The 22,253-nt window shown below is 40.7% G+C and overlaps 1 protein-coding gene across 1 annotated transcript in view; it reads left to right on the top strand.

Annotated features, from left to right (window-relative positions):
- Positions 1–22,253, top strand: part of TRPC7 (transient receptor potential cation channel, subfamily C, member 7) — a 71,758-nt gene that overhangs the window by 17,479 nt on the left and 32,026 nt on the right. Inside the window, exon 2 of the mRNA XM_009891082.1 lies at positions 5,815–5,997. Within this exon, the coding sequence (XP_009889384.1) occupies positions 5,815–5,997 (183 nt within the window). The remainder of the gene's footprint in view (positions 1–5,814; positions 5,998–22,253) is intronic.

Below are 22,253 nucleotides of genomic sequence, written 5' to 3'. Positions count from 1 at the left end.
CCCTCCTTTCTCTTACCTTTGTTTTCTTTCTACAACCATTTTTATTTGGGGGCATTTTCTTTACTTCTACGTTTTATTTCTTTTCTGCTGCTTCTCCTCAAAATGAGAATCTGAGCAATGCAATGCAGTATTTCTCTCCATGATATGTGTATGTGTGATGTAGATTAAACACAAAGAGCCAAGAGCTTCAAGGAAACACAAAGAGAGGCTCTGTGCAACGTACCTACAGCTTTCATTTGCACAGCAAATTTAATGCTACCCAGAAATGCCAGATTTACCGCCAAGTACACAGCTCCTGCATTGCTCACAGACGGGAGGTGGCATTCAGAGGATTTGCGCCATGCAGTCGATCTGTGAATGCACTGAGAGCGCGCAGAGCCTTTCTGGTGCTATGACAGCCCCAGTCACAGATGCTGGACATTCATCTCCATTGGTTCCAGAAATCCTGGATTTGTGTTGAAGTTCTCTAATTCCAGTGGAGCAGATTTATAAGGCAGATATGAGCCCTTGAGAAATGGTGGCTTTAATATGTAGCTGTCATCCTTTGTCTGTTCCCCTTTTCCTCCTTTTATTTGGAAAAAAACATGCGTATTGATAAGCAGCATTAGGCTCCATTTTTTTTTCTAGAAAAAGGTCTGTAGATTATATCATTCTGAGACAGATACGTGGTTATATATTCAAAGGGGAACTCCCCTGTGATAGTATCTTTCTGAGCACAACTCTGACTCTGAAGCTTTAGTACAGGCTAACAAACAAGTGGCTGTACACAGGACAGCAGTAAAAATGGTGAATCTTGGAATTATCTCTGGTTGAAATATCTAGTGATGGGTTGTGATTCCTGCCTTGTTCTTTATGGATGTTATCTGGAAGCAGTTATTAGAGTGGCTTTAATTATATATCCTAAATGGTGACATATGGAGTGATTTCCATGCATAGAGCACTTGCACAGGTTGTTCTGCATTTGTGTGTCATGCGCTGCCCTGTAGGTCTGTGGCCCCATTTCCAGTAACAACTGCGCAGTGAATAATCTACAATGATTACAACCAAAAACACTGCAGGTTGATTGAGAAACTTATCCCACTTTGAAATTTCCAAAGCTCAAAAGAAGATTGTTTCAGTGCTTCACTGAAACACATGCTTGTAAGTATTTCAACGGCATCAACAGGACTTAAACTTAAATCCAAGTGTGTTCCTGAACCTGGGACTGGGAAGGCAGAAGGCTCAGAAGCAATTTTGAGCTGGAAGATGTTTCTAATTGCATACAAAATGGATTGATTCTCTGATTTTCTGAACCATTGGTCCCACTTCAGTTTCTGGTGAAAGCTCATCTGTGCTGAGGGTTCAGCAAATCTCAGATTTGCTCACTATATGTTGCAGCACCGAGGGCAGACTTCTCTGTGTTCCGTCCAAGGTGCACCTGCAATGCTGGTATTTCAGAGGTAGGATCCCATAGACGACGAAGTCCCTTTTCAATCCTTGATTGCAATTGCTTTTGAAATAGCTGGTTTTTTCATTAACTAGCCAAGATAGCTTGCTGGCCTTACTTTCTCTCGTTTCTTTTAACTTTTTACTCGGATTGTATCCCTATGACATGAAACAGCTCTTTTCTGAAGAAATCCGGGTGGTTTTGAACAGATGTGGAGACATGACAGAGTTCATTTAGAACATAATCAACAGATAATAATAGGGTACTCAGAGATATTGCAGTGAATGACAAGTACCATCAGCCTTTTTAAAAGAGCAAAATTAGACATTTTTAACTCCACATGCACAACAGTGTTAGAAGAAGCAGGAAATGACTAATTTGGAATCCTTTTATTATGTTCTAGTTTTTAAAAAATGATATTGTAACATTCTTAAGCATTATCCTCATCCTTCTCTGCCTTCTGTCTCGATAAGAAATAAAATACTGTCCCGCATGTTATTTGAAGCAGACTGGCTCTTTTGTGTACTCAGTTGTATCCTTCACTTTCCTCCCTGAGGCTTGAGAGTGCTCAGCTTGTCAGGATGAGACCCCAGCACCCCTCATGTATGATTTGCGGTTTTCATTACTGTGAAGATCCACCTGCTTTATGAACCCCATACTCCTCAAACTTCTATAATGTGGTAGCTAGTCGGCGTACTCCGGAAGGTTTGGGTTATTGTCATTGCCTGTGTCTGCTTTTGCAACGCTGCCAAGAGGACTGAGCTGGGCTTCACACCTCCAGCCATGAGTTTCTTGTTGCGATGGGAGGGAGGACCCCCGCTTGCAACCCACTGCCTGGTTCCCCCCAGAAATGTATTTAGACCGGGAGGACCATGCAGTGCCTGGTCTGGGGGTTAAACCCAGCCGGTGGAGGCAAAGGTGGAGTGAGGACTGGCTCTTTGCACCCCAAGACACAGTAGCAGCCTCCTCGCGGAGTCACCAGGAGTCCTCAGGGCTCTGATCTTAAAAGACCTTGGTGTAACAAAAAATAACTGGAAATGTGTTCTGGTTCTCCTCCACCTCTTCCTCCTGACTCTTCCACCCCGGCTAACCCTTGCCCTGGGGTCGCAGCTTTCTGTCCTACGTAAAAGCGAGTCCTACCGCTGTCACAGCACTCCTTTGTGCAGGATCTCAGATACTTCCAAATGTGTGAAATACAGTCAATTTATACAGCACTGGCACATACACAGTATAGCTTGCATGCCGCTTGTAAACCTTCTTGGCTTCGCGTTTTTCACTGTGCCTCGTGACCTGCAGTTCAGTATTTTATATGCAGGTAGGTCATCTCTGCATGTGTCATCAAAGCTACCCCATGCAAGCCAGGGGCAGGAGAAGCTTGGCTGTCAGTCTCCTGCTAATCTCAGTTTTTAGTAAAGATACCTTCAATAATCTGTGCTTGCAAGGGGAAAGACACTGACGTTAGGAGAGTCACTGAGTGGCTGTGTTCTCACCGTCAGCCTGAATAGGATTTTCTGTGCTGACTGTGAGCATTAAGGCAGCCAGAACAAAGATGACAAATGCTTTTGTAAAAGGGATCGTCAGAGGACACAGCAGGTTCAGCGATCACTGAGGCTTGTCTTGACACGTGAGCAATGTCTCCTGAGAGCAGTAAACTGCTCTCCTGACTGGCTGTAGATTGGCTGGAAAGCATTTTATTTATTTATTTTATTTTATTTTATTTATTTTTTATACAGGCTATATCTTGGGTAGATTGTGTTGCTGCTTGTGTCTACTTAAAAATTGGAATAAATAAGTTCGAACAGAAAAAATCATTCCTAGTCTCTGAAAATGTACAGAACCAATAAAAACATTAGGCTTGGAGATGTGAATAAAGTTGGGTCTTGATGGTGTTTGCCAGCTGGGAGTCTGCCATTTACAGTTGCTTTAGAAGAACATTTCTAGTTGCTAACTAAACTGCTTTCCTTAAAGAAAGCAGAAGAGGAAAAATAATCTGAACTAATACACACTAGTTGTTCTGATGATGTGGAAATGGTGACGAGAACTACCTAAAATGTGCCGGCTAAGAGATAAGCTTGTGAACTTCGCACACAGTATGTATAGAATGGTATTAAAGCTTAGCAGAGTTCTCACCCCCTGGTTTTTTTTAGACCTGCTGGGCCAATTACATGCCTCCATCAGCTGTGGCGGTTCGGCATTTCATTCTCAAGACTACTTCTGTTTTCAGATCTATCTCTATTTGCCATCCTTCACAATTCCTGCAGTTATTTCAAGGCTGATATTTATGTTTGGGCATCTACTCTCTTAGTGAACAGACCAGCTTTCTGTTTGTTGAAATTCATCTTGGTATGGTGAAGATTAAAGCGTGGAATTGATTAGAGAGGAGCACTTTGAATCCATAAAGTACAATCTGTCTTTGATTTACATTTTAGACCTTACTTCACCCCATATTTGATAACATTTGCTCTATAAACCCTGTATTCACAAAATACTTAGGTATTAGATTTAGATGCAAATATACAGTCCTTTTATGCCTGAACCTTGAGGATGTCTTAAATCTTAGTGCACTAAATTGGCATGTTTATAGAAACCTCGGTGCCCCAATTTCTGCAATGGTGCATGCACCTGCTCTACCAGAGATAAATACCTGCTTGTTGTTATATTATGTCTCCTTTTAATGAAGATTTGAAGTTCTTGCTGATCACCATTTACAAACACCCTGATTAGAACATGCTGTCTGACTACAGCACTCAAGGAGGAAAAGGGAAACCCAGATTTCAACCTTTTTGATAGATATGTCATGATAGAGGATGTCAAGATATAAGCTCCACTTTGCAGGTGTCACCACTAAAATACAGATTATTCCCCATCTCTCCTCCTCAATCCTTTCTCCTAAACACCTATGAGAAAGGACATCTTCTTATTTCTGCAGAATACTCTAATCCCAGCCCTGAAGGGCTTCTGGTTCCCTGTGACTATTGAATTTTTGTGCGCTGAGTAAAGAAGCTCCTCGTAGTCTTCAGTATACAGAAGAGCATAGTAAGCAAAGCTGGGACACACAGACATGTTAGAAGCAACCTCAAACCAATGAAAAAGTCATTAAACCAACTTGTTTAAAAAATATTCGTTATCAAGAGCATCTCAGTTCTGAAGCGGAAAAACTGTCCAAAGAATTGTTGCCACCTCTAGTAACACAATATTTTAGATAGTGCCGCTCTACCTAATTAATGAATGTTTGCACAGTGCTTTGAGATCTTTGCCTAACAAGGAAAGCTAATATGTTGCTATGTGTAAGTGTTAGAATTAATAATTTAGAAAATGTAAGAGTACAAAGCCAGGTTACTCTTATCATTTCATCAAAGCCAGGTTTAACTATTTTCTTTTTTTGGCTGCTGGCTTAATTAGATAAGCTGCTGAATTTAATTAACTCATCAAACCTAATTTGAAAAGATCTCTCAAGTCAGTAAGAGCTTGTCTTATGCTTATTATTTCTATTTGTTGCATCAAGTCTTTAATATCACCATTTTGTTAGGATATTAATGGTAGCCATAATTGTGTTCTAATTTACTGCATTTACTCAGATGGTGGCATTTTCCTCATTTTTTAAGTGTGAGCATGTGAAAATCAATCACAATTTAATTTAAGGCAGTGAAATTGCTCTTCTAGCCTTCTATCAAATCAGCTACATGCTATCTCTTTTCCCCTAAGTGTAATTTGGGTTTGTAAGGTGAAATTATTTCATAGGAGATCATGTTGAGTTTCTGAAGTCCCATTTCCTGGAGAAGTATTATGTCAAAAATTATTCTCTGGATGCTCTTTTGGGACTGTTTAACCAAATTGTCAGGTAATAAATTTGAAACTGAAATTTGCATTATAAGTATATAATTTATTTGGACACATCTGTGTGTGATGCTGCAACTTGTCGTACCAGCCTGAAACTCCTTGACAGTTACCAAAGAAAGAATTACTACCAAAGAACCTAAATTTTAAAACTTGTTGTAAGTTCTAACCCATTGGAAGGACCTTGGTTTGGCCATCTTTTCACGTTCCTAGAAGATATGCCACACAGAGAGGAGAGGTCAAGTGATTGCTTAAAATAAAAATTTCTCTATAAATTATTTACTTGTTGATCTGTAAGGCATGCTCTATTATAATGTAAGCTATGTTGCTGATAGAAATATTTCTAATTAAACCTGGAGCAGTTCATGTGTATTTGTGAAAGGGTAGCTATGTCCCGGGTGAAATCAAGTGCTTTCTTACTACTCCAGCCAGTAGTTCTGCAGAAGCAACCCTCCTCACAATTGCGCTCTCTTGGGTTTTCTGTTTGTTTTTTTTGAGGTGTGCTTTCAATTGCAAGATTAAATAACTTGTGTTTCTTTGTTTTCCCTTAGAATGACTATAGGAAGCTATCTATGCAATGCAAAGACTTTGTCGTGGGGGTGCTGGACCTGTGTAGAGACACCGAAGAAGTAGAGGCAATTCTCAATGGAGATGTGAACATACATCTGTGCCCTGAACACCACCGGCCAAGTCTGAGCAGGATTAAACTCGCTATTAAATACGAGGTCAAAAAGGTAAGCTTTTTTTCTTTTTCGGTCCCTGGCGGATACATCGCCACATCTAAATTATGCTTCCTTCATGTCACCTGGAAAATAATAAATGAAAAATAGATTTCAGTGGGACCAGGACTATCCCTAGAATTTTAATGTTTTATGGCCTGATTTGCATTTTCTCACATGCTTTAATGTGGAGAAGAGTATTTGCAAAGGACACATTGCAGCAGGTATGGCATTTATTTTAAAGTGATAGACGTGAATGTGTAGAAGGCCCAAGGGACTGCCCATAGTGCACCGTGGTTCATGTGCAGGTCATGACTATGAATCACTGAGGACTTCATCAGGGACCAAAAGTTGTCACCATACCAAACTGAGGGTCTTCCTTCCTGCACTGTAATTTACATGAAGGCAAGGGATGAACCTAGCAGATGCTGTGGCATATTTGGCCACATATTATAAAAGCAGAGAATTTAGTCCAGATCCTCACCATTCCCAAGCCATCTGTCTTTCCTTCAAACTAAATCTTCTGCTTAGAGTGAGGAAATAGCTGAACTCTACAGCCTGGCTGAAGTCAACAGACCAAGTCTCCAGTCTCACTTGTTTGGTCTCAAATGCTCCCTGACCACTCAGCTCTGATTCACATCTCATTTTAGTCTCCAAATCCACTTGTAACCATCAAAAATGTTACCTTTTCTGTAACGTTACAGAAAGAACATATACAAAACTCTTTTGTCATAGTAAAGATCCTTCACTGCAATGTGATGGAAAGTGGAATTTAAATTTAAAAAAAAAGGAGTGTTGTAATATTGTAATTTGTAAATTTAACAGTTGGACTTGATGATCTTAAAGGTCTTTTCCAACCTAAATAATTATATGATCCTATGATTTTTTTCAGAATTAGATCAAAACCTCAAAAATCAGTTTCTGATTAACTACAAATTTTGATATTTTTTTTGAAAGAATATGAATGAAGATAAACATTGCTAAAAAGTGATTGATCCCCAGCTTCCACTCCCCTGAAGCTCCAGATCCACACTCTAAGGGTTCAGATTTCCGTCAAATCTACAAAACAAAAGGAAGATGTATATTTTAAGGAAAAACATACTGATGGACTTTCAGAAGTATTTTAAACAAACATTCTGCTTTACGGAAGTATGTTGTGTGAATGGAAAATTTGATTCTGGCAAATCCTAGGCCTGGGTGGTCCCAATTAATTGCTCCTACAATATGCATTGATGGAAACTGGGCTCCTGCTATGGGACTCAGAGAGCGTTCCAAATTTTCAAGCTAACATCTGCTCTCTCTTTTCCCTCCCAAACTCACCACCTGCTTCAGTTTGCCTCTTGACTGTGTTGCTGTGTTGGCCAGAGGAGGTCTCTTCCTGTTATGAAAGCTATTAATTAAGGAGCATCTTAAAACTCTTATTTGAAATGAATGGCTTTCATGCAGGAGCACATGGTACAGCGCCAAATATTTCCTCCTAGGATTTTGTGTCTCTGCATTGTTTCATCACCAAAACTGAGCATAACATCTCAGCTCATTGTTAGTTAGATGCCTTTCAACAAGCTGGGTCAAGTTTGGTTATTGAAACTGTTGCTTTGGTAACAGGAGGCCAAACTTGCTCTGGTGACCTTTCAGGAAATGAACTCATCTAAGATACACTGATAGCTCATCACCAAGGAAGAGTTCCCAGTGACTTGTGGTCTGAGAATTATCATGAAGGTGGTCAGAACCTCAAGCCTTTTCAATGCATGAAGTCTTCTGCGCTATTTTACTTGTTTAGTCTTCTAAATATTTGTGTCATCCTTTAGACACCAAGACCATTAGCCAGAGCTGAAATGCTGTTAGTTATTGTGCTGCTTTGAGCACACTCATCTGAGCTTAGTCGGTTTCAGAGGAACATTTCCTCCATTTCTTACATTTTATATATGTGCACCTTTCCCTGATACGTGAACGCTGACCTAAAGCATCTGTGGTGGGTCATATACAGTTAGTCTCTTTGCTTATAAATATCTTCCTACTCCCAGGAAAGCTGAGCATCCTCTGGATCGCAGCAACCTGTTACTCACTGATAATAACTGTTAAACTAATTACGGAGCATAAACATGAGCATTTGTCAACCTCATGTCGACTCTCAGGTTAGCACTTTTCAGAATATTCTTTTCAGCAGGCAGTATATGTTTACACTTAAATAAGCGTTTAACTGCTAACTCAAAAGTAAGATAGTTTCATTTGTGGGAGGCAGAGACATACTCAGATAAATGGCTTTGGTTATTGGCAGTGACTTATGATAATAGGCTGATATTTATCACACTTGCTGAAAAAAGAGATTGTGTTATGGTAACACAGTAACGATTTCCTTAAGAGGCAATGGTTTTCAGGTACATGTTTTTTATCCAGTTGAGAGATATTTAGGCTTATGTATCAAAACTCTGTGCTTTGAAATCTATTTTCATTTTAAGAAAATCGTGTAACAGAGAGGGGTGAGATGGAGGGTGAGTTATTACACATATTTGACAAATCAATTCTTGGGCAGACTCTGTAAAGTTCAAGTCACTTTTTCAAAGCTAAAGCAATCAGTCATAGGCGTAAGCGCGATCGCATGTGGCCCTCCAAGTGTGAAAGGCAGCGCGAGGCGGGTGCACCAAGTGACTTCCCACCCACAGCACCAAAACCACCGAGCCCCATCACTTGGACCGACAGTGCTGCCTGCCCAGGCCAAGCCCGGGTGCTGAGACGTGGGTGGCTCTAACTCACCCAGAAACAGTCCCAGGGACGTGGAGACCTTTCTAGTTTATAACTGCACCCTAGAACTGGAATGACACAGAAATAGTTGTGTTTGCTGCTATTTTTTGTCCTGGAAGTTTAGCTTGGAGGGTAGGACTAACGAAGGGACTACAACTGTACCTGCCACCCCTGCTGCCAAAACCTCCCCACCTTTCTCATTAGCATCAATATTCAGATAGTCAGTTTTGTGTTACCCAGCTCAGCAAGCTCTAGGTGGGCCAAAGAAATAAAGATGTGCTTCCTTAAATGAGTATAGAGCTCCTGAAGTATTTTATATGTGTTCTTTCCCATGAACAGCAAGAAGAATCTTACAGGAGACAACTTCAGGGACTCCATAATGGTCTGAGAAAATAAAATAAGAGGTGCTAGTTGTTATGTTTGGGTTTCTTTATAATTAAGTTAGTATCCAGACCAAATATTTTCATTTGCATCTGAAATTTTAAGACGTATTTGATTAGTCTTTTTTTAAATCTAGTTCTACCATTAGCATCTTAATTCACATTTTGATATTAGTACTCTAAGTACCTACAGTAGGCTTTCTTTGATGAAAATTTGCAGAGAACAATTTATATTGCAAATTATTATTTCATACCCACAATTTTATTTTTACAGCTGCTGATGCACTCTGCATTTTATCACACTTTTATTTCCAGAGTCTGGGAAAGACGTCAAGGGCTCCCATCCTCAGGCAGGAGAGTAATTGCATCTGTAGAGCTTCATCAGGCCTTTGCAAAAACTTTTAAAACCTTCCCTGTTCTTTTAAATTTCTCTGTTACTTCATTGTGCTCACACAGTGCAGTCACCACAGCCACAGTATTTTTCTTTAATAGTAGCAGCTGGTCTACCAGCTTCTCCCATCCCCATCCTAACTCATAGCCCTCCTGGAGTTGTCCTCCCCCCTCAAAGGCCAGCAGGAGGCAGAGAGAGCAAAATTTCAAAATTAAGAACCATCACATTGCATTTTATGGATTTACATCCACTCTGCCATCTTTTGTCTTTTTCTTCCTGTGTGCGCATCTGAAAATTTTAGGGATGCAATTCCGGCTATATATGCAGTTTAAATTGTAGGTGTTACTTTTGGTTGCAACATAGTATCTTCTTCATCTCTAAGTTAGCAATTGTGTTCCCTGATAGTCACGCTTGTTTGGAGGTAGAGGCTGCACCTCTCTTGGGTGTATGGTGCGTGTCATGCCTGCACAGCAGGGAACTCAGCCATCAACCCGGTGGTAGCTTTTAGCCCAGAACACTGTACTTCTCGTGCTTCTGTTTTTGAAAGGCAAATTCCTGCTTGAAAATCCCCAAGTCCGTGGGCAACCTGGCCTTGAGCGGAATGGGAGGTCTGTTTGCTGACCTGTTCATTGACCACACTCTGTCAATGCAGGAAAACCTTGTCTGCACACCAGGGCTAAAAGCGGTTCTGAAGCCTTCTTACCTCCTCTGCTCGGTAAACCTGCAACTGGTACCCACAACAGGTTCATGTCTACCACCTAAATGATCTTTCTCTGTACTTTTTCTTTTGTGCTTCCCATTAGAGTTCCCTGTTACCTCACCCATTTGCTACTCCAGAAAAGCAGTTCAACTGAAAGGACGTGGTTTTAATTGACAAATATCTTTTTTTTTTTTTTCTTCTTAATTTACAAAATCTTAGATGAATCTTGGAAAGTCAGTAAAGAAAGCATCAAAAGTTGCAGATTTCAATTGTCTGTCTCTATTTTTCCTTTTTTTTCTGCAAAGCATGCTACTAACATGTATGAGATGCTGGCAAGAAAGCAAGTTTAAGGCTCTAATATAATTGAAGGACTTTATATAGAAGGTCATGGAAGAATTAGGAAACTCTACTTGTACATATTTCACAGCAAGGAGAAAGCTAAAATTACAGTAATTTACAAAGTGGTCTTTAAAAATAGTGTATTACTCTCATCTCTACGTTTCCTGAAAGAACTAAATAATCACTCCGTACCCCAGGATTCTTGGAAAACTGCACTCATATGTCCCCCGTTCAAGATTTCCAGAGTCATTTCTCCCTTTAAATTAGCCATCTTAATGATTCATGATTCTGCGAAAATTATTACAATGGGAACAGTTTGTCAAGAGCAAAACAAACAATTTGCAAGCCTTTGAGCATTTACTGAGTCCTGGATGCTTTCCAAGAAATGGACTTTTAGCCCATGTTATGGGATTGTTAAAAATTTGCTGTTGCCTCCCCTGACATTCTTCAGCTATGCTTCACATTTGCATACTCCAGTCAAGAACAGATTTCTTTCTCCTCCAGATGTGCAGGGCCTCAGGCAAAGGGAGAGGAAAGGTTGGGAGGAAGAGCAACAGAACATGCTGCTGATGCTGGAGCAAGGCTGTTCAGGGGGTTTCTTTGGATACTGTAGGAGAGGGCTGGGGAACCGTCGTGGTGCGAGAGCAAATGCCGTGTCGAAGTTCAGCAGCTACTCATGGAAATGGCAAAATTAAAAACAGCATAAAGGTGAAACAGGAGTTATTTTTGTTGGATGTTTATGGTGGATTATAGCCAAAAGTAGCTTGAGTCACTAAATCAGAGTTCTGGTTCCAAGGAAATAGAATTAAACTGATCTTGAGCTTCTTCAGCCAAGGATACTCTCAGCTGTTCTTCATGCAGGCTTCAACATCTAAGTGAGAGTTTACTTCGTGTTCTTGACTGAGAGTTGTAGAATGGTTTGGTTTTTTCCCCTGAAACAATTAAACAATTTTTTTTTTCCAATCAGATACTGGAAATATAAAGGCAGCACTGGTTTACCCTGTGTGTGAACTCATTTCTAATTAAGCCTGGGTGTGATTTCTACCTGTGAGAGGCATAGGTACAGAGGCTGGGAGAACTCTTTCTTGGACTCTTCCCTTGGACAGCCAATAGTGAGAAAATGCAGGTTTTGAAGTACCACAACAAAACCGTTTTACTGGTGTATATCAGCTTTACAGAGCCCTTCATATTTTCTGTTCTCATTTTCATCGGTACTGTTATGCTCCTTTCTTGTCATCCTTTAATGTTGACAAGGGGCTTATATGTCGACATTTACCTTTGGGTCTAAAGCTGTTGCTTCTATGTAGGAGGTGACATTCATTCTCCTTCTTTCCCAATGTCAGAATTATCATTGCTGTATTCTTTTAATTCCAAATGTTGAGTGCTCACCTCTGTTTTCTCAGCAGCTCAGTTCATAGCCATCACAAGGCCAGAGCACCTTTCTCTTTCACGAGTTTTAATTTAATTAACAGTAAGACACACAAATTGGGTTTGAAAAAAAAATTAATAAGAATTAAACAGAACACCAGATGGCTGTGTAAATCCTATTTAATAGAGAGCTGGAACAGGAACTTTTCTCATAACTGTATTATTAATAATTAACATATGGAGGATGCTCCGAACAGAATACTCATGGCTGCATTAGATTATATTTTTTCACTGCATTGGTCATGCGACTCAGATACTCAAGGGCATGAGAAGTCCCAGCTCGCGTCAACTCCTGCAACAACCTGTGCTCCCCATTCAGGTGCTCAGAGGATGTGGTTTTACCCTGCAAAATATCTTGTGCCTGAAATGCTTTCCAGGGTCCTTCTGACCATTGAATGGAGCCCCACCTGCAGCATTTCCACCCCACAGGGAAGCTAGAGAAGGTTAGTCCCTGAATGGGCAAAAGAACCAGTCCTCCTGCTGCTGAGGAGACAGCTCTGCCCCCCAAAATGTGCAGTAACAAGACACTGCCCCAAAACACGGGCTGAGCTGGCACGTCCTTAGGAAAGTTAACTGGAAAAGCTTGGTGTTTGCAAGAGAAGCACAAGAAAATAAGCTGGAGAACTGAGGGCAGAATAAACCCAGGGGTGACAAGAAGCTCCGAAACTCGTCTCTTTGGAGAGCAAAGAGTATATCTGTGCCAGGCGCCGTGGTAGGCAGCTATGGCTCTGTGAGCTCTCAAATTGCAGTTATCCTGCAAATTCCTGCAAAGCCGTGCCTGGGTGAGGGAATGCAGCAGGGGAAAGGCGGAGAGGGCACTCTGGGGCACACCGCCCACCGCCTCGCATGCAGCCTGTGCACGAGCCTTAACACAAATGGAAAACTACATTTCAGTAACCCAAATGAAAAGTTTCAGCACCACAGCTTTCAGAGCTAAGTCACTGAAAATCTCTCTTGCTGCAGTTTCTCCTTCTTTGGAACAAAATTAAGCTTCAGAATTTCCCACGGGATGAACATTGATCTTTCTGTACCCCAATGGTTGTAACATGCACAGATATGACTTGAAGGAGGACAGGGTTATGTTTTACCATCTAAATGTGAAGCCTCAAGGAGAACTCCTCAAGAAAAAAGGCTCTCAGGAAGTTGGCTTTTTGATTTTGTTTCTGTAATCCCTGGTTAATTTTTTCCCACTCTTTAGTTTCAGGAATACTTAAATGAGGTCTTGTGGAGTCATTGATGGCTTGGACTGTGGTGGTGGGATGAAAAGTGTCTCTTGTCTCCATCACTGGAAAGCCAGTCAATACTGTACAAACGTAATTTAATTTCTTTGTGAACAGTAGAAACACTGTGGTCATTTCAGACTTTTAAGCTTATCCGTGTAATTTTTCTTTTTACATTTTTAATTGCATATTACAGACATTTTGTCAGAGATTGGAAAGGGAAGGAGTTACTTCCCTTCCACACAGAAAGTGTTTCTATGTCGCTGAGTATTTCATTAGTAAGGTTCCTTCCTCCCGCTAAAATGCGTGGTTCTGATGATTTCCTTTTGCCCAGATGTTTTAATTTCTTTTATTTTCCAAGATGAATCTCATTTTGTGATTTCCTGCCCATACATCCATCCTCTCAAGGGTTGAATGAATCATTTCTCCATCCTGAGTGGTGTTTGCAATATTCCCAATTTACTGTAATATGCAGACTTCATTGTTTCCATTTGCAAAGCACCACAGGGTCTTGGATGTCCATCAAGACATTGACAAGAGAGCATGGGAATGCATGAAATCTGTTGCATGGATGCCCATCATAGATGAAAGGACTTAAAATTACCTTTATTAATAATAAAATTCTCTTAGAAAACAGCAATTAATATGGCCTGCTATAAACCTGACCTTAGTTGCCCCCAATTTTGGCTTCATCTATCTCCCCTTAGGGAGTAGATCTGCTAAAGCGCATTTTGGATGGAAAGTCAGATGGGGATGAGTACAATCCCTCGAAAAATTATAAGATTCAGTACTTCAAGTTACTGAGGGAATTTTCCTAAGTGGTGTTCAAATTTGGGTGTCTGCATGGGTACTGACCCAGTGCGCAGCTCTCCTACATGGGGTTCTTGTCCCACACCTGTAGATGTCCACATTTGAGTACATTTTTGGGACTCTATACCTCATGGTGAGAGAAGTCTCATTCTATGAGTGAGTCTTTCTCCCCACCAGGTCTGCTGGGAGTGAAGCCATCTACACTGGAGGCATCAGAGTTTGAGTACCAGCCCAGCCTTTCCTTACCACGTAGCCAAGGAAAAGTAGTTTACTGACTCTCCTGGGGGAGGAAGAGGCTATAGCATTTTAAATTTCTCCTTCTGTATCCACTGTGGTTGGTTTTTTTATAGATGCCAAAGGGAACTTGTTGTCTGGTAGCTTCTTATTGCGGCATGTTTTCAGATGAATAATTAAATAATATGGTTTTCCAAGTGGTTTTGGTTCTGCGCAGATATGAAAACCCTGGAATGTTAGAGGCTGGGACTTCCAATTCATTTGCTTGTTTTCAGATACATAATTCAGTGATAAGATTTATTCATATATGTAAAAAGAGGAGAAAACAGGCATTAGCAATAAATCTCTTCAGAAAACATGCAGCCCCCTGGAATATGAAACAGAAGTTTGCTCAAGAGCCAACCACCTTACTCACTGCCCTATAGAAGAGTGCTTAGCACAAAAAAAGAGCCTCTGTCCCTGTCTCAGGGAGGTGAAATTATAAAGAAATTTTAGGCAGAACAAGGATTAAACTGAACCAATTAAAGAATTTTTGTAAACTCTACATTTCTAGTTATATACCTCAAATATATTAGACTTAATATCACATGAATTGAAAACATAACAGAATGACCAAAAAAAAAAAATTCCCCCTCCATTTCTTCCACTACTAAGAGGATCATTAATTTTGTGTTTTCACTCAGCACTGGAGAGCATTTCTGTCAATAGGCGAATTGCATTTGAAATGGTTCTGGCAGTTTCATTTACCCCATTATTTTTGTTTTCTATTAGACTAATTTGTTTTTATTGGGTTTTATTTTGTGCCTGTTCAACATTCTGGTGCCTGGTCAAATCCTGTTTCCATCCACGTTGTTCATTCTAATGGGACCATGCCATCTCCCTTGCAGAGCTACGCCACACGGGTGGTTTGGGGCAATTCCACAAGCACTGGGATGCTGGGACGACCTTCACTGCCTTGGTTCTGTCTTCTTCTCACCTTTGCAAAGTGAGATCCTGTTAATGTACTCGCTGACTTAACTGAGAGCAGATCTCTATCCTAAACAACACACTTGCTTTTGTGGAGCGGACTGAGTCACAGGAAAGAGATGTGGTTGTAAACAGCAGCTATGCTAGGGTTTTAAAGTGTTCAAAGTCAGAATTTTGGATGAGATAACTCAGCTCAACCAGCAAGCGGATCCAGATTTGATTTCCATAAAACCTGGGAATATGTGACTATCTGGGGATTTGAGGCAAGGGTTTGCCCACGGTGAAGTGGCTCTAATAAGAAAGATTTTTTGGTTAAGAAAGGTGCATGTGAAAGGTTTTACAAAGGTGTAATTTATTACTAAAACTGTAACAAATACTCCTAGTTTTATGCCTTGAAAGTAACTCAGAGAGTGAGGTTGCACAATTTGTTTTCATTTTGTCCTGATCGTTCTGGCTCATCTGGCCTCTGCCTGCAAACATAAGCCTTTTCCCTTTGCTACCAGGTTTACAAACGCTGATGTTAGATTCCAGTTATCAGGTCTGAATATTCACCAAGACTGTCATAATGATCATCTACAGGATGAGCAAGAACCTCATGAATATGTGTGTGATGCCATTAGACAGTCAAATGAACCGCAGGGACAGAGGGAAAGCTGCAGAAATCCTCAGGGCAGGGACGTTTCTCTGCTTCGTGTTCTCCGTGTGTCTGCAGCAACTGCAATATCTCAGAGGACCTTTTCTCATGTAATGTTTATTTTTACGCTGCGATCAGATCCCATCACAACTCATCTCGATCAGTTGAATTTTCTTTCGTCCAAGCTGAATGGAGTTCCATGAAATTCTTTCTTTGCTTCTGGATGAAGGAATTTGGACCTGCTGACTTACTCCCCTTTGTAAGGTTACTCTGGTGCAAGGTGTTTTAAAAACTCGGCCTGTGGCCATAGATAAAATTTAACTATAACTAGAGCAGGTCTCTTTTGTGAAAAGGTCACAGTCTCACAGCATGGACATTGGATTGGAACTTTACTCATTATTTTTAATTTGTAAATAATAGGGCAAGTAGTTTTCTATTTCTTTCTTAAGCTTTCCACAGTTTTACTTGCACCCCTTATCAGGCACAACAGCAAACAGTGAGCCAAGTTCCAGCTGTATTTACCTTCTGACAACCTCATTTGTCATAGTTTAATAGCACAACCACTTGCTAAAGGCAGATTTTTTTCCGCACTCTGGGTTATGAAATAAAAGTAGTGTATCCCACCTGCTTCTGTTAAGGTGTCTCAGAACAGTTTCTTCAAAACAAAGGTCTCTTTGTTCACTTGGAGGTTCACAGAACAGAGTACAAGGTGAAGATAAGAAAAGGCATATGCATATGTTGGCCTTTTCCTGGGCTGTGTGTTTCCTAGCAAGCTTTAGGAGGTTCCACTGAGCTTTTTCATCTCCTGCTCTGCTGCGGGTGAAACGACCCTGCAAGTAGGTGGGTCTTTTACAGAATCGAAAACCTGTTCTGATGCATTTTTGAATTTTTTCTGGGTTTGGTTTTGTTTTGTTTTTCAACAAAAGTATGTTTCAATGCAAGCAAATTATTTTATTTAGTATAAATCCAGATTCTTTTTCTAGGCTTTGAGACTTAAAAATGCTTAAAATATTGAAGGAACCTTCAAAAATGAGAAGTGTTTTAAAAGCAAAGTTATTATCTTTTGGTTTAATATTTTCATTGCCTTTTTCTCCTGTCATGGGCGTGTGTTTACCCTTTAATTAATCTGATCCTTTTTGGTGAAATGGCAGTATAACTTTTATCCTTCAGGGAACAGCAGTAATATCCTGCTTCCACCTTTCCCTGAGTTTCTTCCACCCCTGCTGATGTTTGCTGGTACTCCCGGAGCATCTTCAGCAACCTGCTGAAAAGGGATGATTTCATATCTCCTTTGATGAGGGTTTTGTGAGAAGAAAGATGACATTGCCTACACAGAAGTGGAGAGGGACAAGCCCAGCTTTCCATCCCTCCCCGCCTCTGGTTTTGCTCCAGCACAGCACCGCTGCCGAGCGAATGCCAACTCACCTTCCACATCAGGTCCTGCTGGGAACACCGGCACGGCGAGCTCAGCTCAGCCTGCGTTTGTCTGTCAGGTGTGTCGTGAGGTCTTCTTAACAATACTGAGGTACCTCCATCTTTTCAGAGCACACAATCTGCGTGGTTTGGATCCCACCTGGTTTTTCCCACCCGTGGATCCCTGCGGGACCGCTGCTGCTGGTGACATCCCCAGCAAAACGGGAAAAGCCACACACGCATCCCACTTGATGCCCCCCTCATTTTCCCTTGAAATTCAGCGGCACAGCGTGACGATTGACTCAAATGAGTCATCAAAACGCTTTTGGCTTTTTCGCTAGGATCTCCGGCATTTGAAGCATTACGCACCCAACCAGGGGTTCCTGTGAGCAGGTGCTGCAGCTTAAAATGTGTTAATCAATTGTAGGCTTGCAGAAGCGATGAGCTACATCAAAAGACAAATGTTTAATAATGAACCCCAAAAGGTTGTTCGAAGGGCATGAGCGCAGCTACATGATGGAAAGAAAAATGGCTCATCCCTGCGCCTGCCAGTGTCTCTTGATATTACCAATGTTCTCCTGAAAATCTATTTATGCAGCTCCTTTTCTAGCTCTATTCACTGATTAAACACACCGCTGCTCATCCAAATTGCAGCTTTTGTTTGCTGAGGTTTGCCAGCGTTTGTTATAAGGCTTACAGCAAAGGAATGAGCTGGAGAGGACACGACAGGAGTATCTCTGTGAAAGCAGGAAAGTTAAAGTCACAAGGTTGCGTTGTTAGTTTTGACATGCAGGTTTTTAGTGTGGTTCACTGATGAGTTTTTCCTTCCTACCTCAGCCCCAGGCTATTTAGCGTAGGGAGCATTAGCAAAGCAAGATGAGCCTGTCTGAGTGGCTCATTCTTTTGCCTCAATGGTAGATTTCTGCACTCATAAGGGAATTAGAATTATTTCAGTAACAAAAAAGATACTGGTGGGGATTTTTTCTGCGTGGTTAATTCCAATTGTCTGAGGCTGACCTCTGCCTTTTACCTATCTTGCCATAAGTTTCCTTATTTCTGCTGGCAGCATTTTTCTGTCCAAGATAGCTATTTTTTTATTGTTATTATTTTTCTGTTTGATGTGTGAGCGTTGTCTGACACTCAAGAATTTCCTGGATTTTTTTCACCTGGCTGTAACTTATCTGTTATGCACCACAGGGTAGGAGAGATGCCCTTCAGGTAGGGACCATGGGATGTTTTGTAAAAGGGGTTTAAACAGTGCCAAACCACTGACAGCTTGGGCAACCGCAGTGCTAATACTGAACAGCACCAGTAACTGGAGTCCTCATCTCAGACTCTTTCTCTGTCCAATATAACAGAAAATAAAGAAAGAAAGTCTCTCTATTACAGTGTTTTCTATCACAAGTAACTTCCTATACAGTTACAGATCTATAAAGGTACTTTATTGGCTGCGTAGTGAAACTCATGTATTTTTGAACAAGTATACTGAGGAAAAAAAATCTCACTCTGTCATGAGGGCTGTAAAGTGCTTTCCCACAATGCATATACATGATAAGCTACAAGAAAGAGCTGTCATACATCAAATTAGATGGCAATGTGGAAAAGTTATTGTTCAATGTGGTATCTGCAGTGGTCTCTAAAACATTCTCCTTATTTCTATGTGTAAAAGAGTTCCTTTGGGTCCTTTGAATTCCCACTGAAGGCTTTGAGAATTTTTTTCCATATTCTAGACAAATATTCATCTCACATTTAATCCCCTGTAGCATAGAACAGCAGCTTTCAGAGGTGTCAATACTTTCCTGTGTTTTTCAGTAGCTCTTAAAAAAACCACTTTGGCAGCTTCATTATTTGAGCTGGCTCTTCAGATTGATGTGTGGTTTTATTTTATTTTATTTTATTTTTAGCCTTTTTTAATTTAAAAAAAATGTGTAACTGATAGGCTGGAGGGAAGTACAATTTCCTTCCTAAATCACAGAGGTATAAGGAAAAACCACCGCCATCTACTGGGGTCCCTGTGCCATGGGACCAGAAAAGCTGCCACTGTGGTTTCTGAATGCAGAAGCATCGGAAAGCATTTTGCCTGAGCTCCCAGATCCTGATGCATTACCTTTATCAGCTTGGAGGGGACTCACTCTGCCCATGAGATAAAGCACTTAATGCTTTTAAATGGCTCTTTTTGGGCTCACGCAATCCCCTCCGCTGCCAGTGCTTCCATTTCAATCAGCGATGTCTTGCCCTCTTGCACATCCCCGGCCACACTGGTCTTGTGGCAATGCTTTCTGCCTTTCTTCTCTTTCTGGGATGCAGCAGCCACAGTTTGCCCCTAAAAGCCTCCTAGCCTCATTTTCCAGTGCTGAAGGAAGGGAAATAACATTTAATGGGAACTTTGAAAATGTATTGCACCATTTAGGCCTCTGAAATTGAATATACCACATCACTATTTTTCATTACACTCTGAAGAATTCTGTCGTGAAGCTTTTGTCTCAAACTCTGTTCTTTTCTGTGCCTGTGACACTAAGCAAAGCATTAGTGTAATCTTTAACTTTGTGTCAGTGCCTGTTATCAGAGAAGAGAGAAAGTCAAATGGCTCTGTAAGGTCTCTGATGAGATCTAAGATCAGTTTCTGAAATTTTGATAGAGAGAGGGTTGGCATTGTCCAAGGGTCACTGAGTATTTCATTAATATCTGATGGAGCCGACATAATGACAAACTGTACTGCTTGCTGTAAGCAAATAACAGATCAAAACCCATTCATGCTCTTCTCTTTCTTATCCTGATCTTATTTTTCCCTCGTTTTTTTTGTAATAATCAAAGTAAGACGAACACCATCAAGGCTCTATGGCATGCTGCCAATCTTTATGGCCCTACACAAAATAAATTGTTCCAATGAACTGGGTTTTATGGCACTTCCTTCTCAATTTTCCTATATTTGTATTTTCATTGTAGCTGTTCCCAGACAGAGTGAAACAACCGACAGATTAAAATGTCTGATGAATTCTCTGAAACAACCAGCAAAAATCTTTGACTGTCTCATTGCCAGGGACAACTGAATTTCTCTGTCTGAATCAATTCTCATAATGCGGTGAACAATTACAAGAGCAGGAGGAAGCCTGGCTGTTGCTTTGGTCCTTCATCTCAGACGTCTGCACATCCACCAGTGTAATTTTCTTTTCCACAAGTTGCTACAATTGCTGTTGAATTCATCATATCTGAAAATAAAATTTACAAGGGGAATCAATTCTCTGTCTAGCTTCCTTCCACTTCATCTTTCTATCCTTTTGCCAGGGAGATAATAAGCCCTTCATCAGCACAAACACAAACACTGGGCATTAGGAAATGCCTCCTTGCAATGCTCCTGTCATCACATCCACTTTAAACTTCAAATGCTCAGGACTAGGACTGACAATTTATAGGTTATCTGTTTTCAGAGCTTACTTTTTTTGAAAGCAGCTTAAAAGAAAGCATAGTAAAATGTTAACACTTCCAGGAAAATATTCTAAAGACAAAGGAAGTTAAAAGTACCAATCGAATTTCTTCACTTGGATTGATTTATTCAGTGGAAGGGGTAAAATCTCATTTTCTGTTTTTTAATTTTTGAGAAATGCAGGCCCCAAAGCCTGATTCATCTGAAGAGGCACATTTTAAATAGCTGCTAATGTGCTGTTATAGAAGGAAATGCGCTATTCCACAGCAATCCTAATTACTGTGTAACTGTATTTCATTCTGCACTAACAATGAACTGATCATTTAAACTCACGGTAACGGGTTTTTTTATTATGCAAACGTCTAGAAAAGAGTCCATTAAATTCCTGATTTGATCATCGTTTCATAGATAGTGAGGATGAAAGCACAGTTAGGATTTTCTCTACTTTTCAGTCCCAATAAAACTACAGACTGAATATTGGTGGTTGTACTGCTGGTTGCAGCCGAAAGGGCCAAAGCAGGGCAATGGGGCAGCTGCCAGACATGGTCCATGGCCACCCTGCCAGGCAGGGGCAACAGCGGCCACGAAGCCCCAGTAGCCTCTGCTTTCCTCCTCTCTTCCTCTTTCTACCCCCTTCATCCTCCCCCTCACCTCCAGAAAGTTCCGCTTTTTGAAGTAGTGGAAGGTTTTACATTTCGCTCCTAAGAACATCTATTCACCCACAAAACTCATAAATGAAACACTCCGTTCCACTAATGCAATCGGCTGCATTAGCAATATATTTATTTTTCATCTTTCCTTTCAGTTATTTTGCCTTTTAATGATCTTTCTTTGTGATTAAAGATAGTCACATTCTAAATTCAATCACCCCGAAAAACAATATGAAATAAAGAAGTTTAATCTTTTATTATAAAACTCCTCCATGGGATCCGGTGGTGCTGTAATTTTACCATTAAGAAATTGCCCTTTTCTGTTGTCTGCTGCTCACCTTTTCTTTTTCCTCTGAACAATAAACTGAAGAAGAGTCTCAGTTACAGGATACAAAACATGTACTTTCTGTACCAGAGCACCACAGCTTTTCCTTCTGCTTTAAAATTTGTCTTTTTGTCCCATCAGTAAAGAATGAGCTGTCATTTTTCGAAAGGTAATCAGAGATAAAGCATTTAAAGTAGCAAAATACCAGCCAGACCTCTTATAGTTTACAGGAGAAGAAGAACCATGCAGAATGGTTCACTTTGGGTCCATATGCAGTGAATAGAGCAATATGATATCAGCGTTGTGTTAAGCTGCTATTTCAGTGGCCGATGTCTTTAGCAAGTCATCAGAGGTGTTTTTCAGGTTGACTTCAAACTGCCTCTCTGTCTTTTCTGAATCTCCATGTAGACTCTCTCAGATGTAAATGCTGACCCCACAGAGCACTTGGTCAGTGCTGGGCACCGATGGGTGGTGGGGTTTGGCCTAGACAGTCTGCTGTCTAACAAAACTTTTATCTAGCCAAGACAAGAAGCAGAAGTGAAACATGTTCTGCCAGTACCTGGGGATTTTGGGTGCCTGGTTTGCAGTTTTCTGTTTGTGACACCATAAACTATG

The sequence above is a fragment of the Charadrius vociferus genome, unplaced genomic scaffold (assembly GCF_000708025.1).
Source record: "Charadrius vociferus isolate BGI_N301 unplaced genomic scaffold, ASM70802v2 scaffold370, whole genome shotgun sequence".
In the NCBI taxonomy this organism is placed as follows: domain Eukaryota; kingdom Metazoa; phylum Chordata; class Aves; order Charadriiformes; family Charadriidae; genus Charadrius; species Charadrius vociferus.
This window is presented reverse-complemented; position numbering and strand designations above follow the sequence as displayed.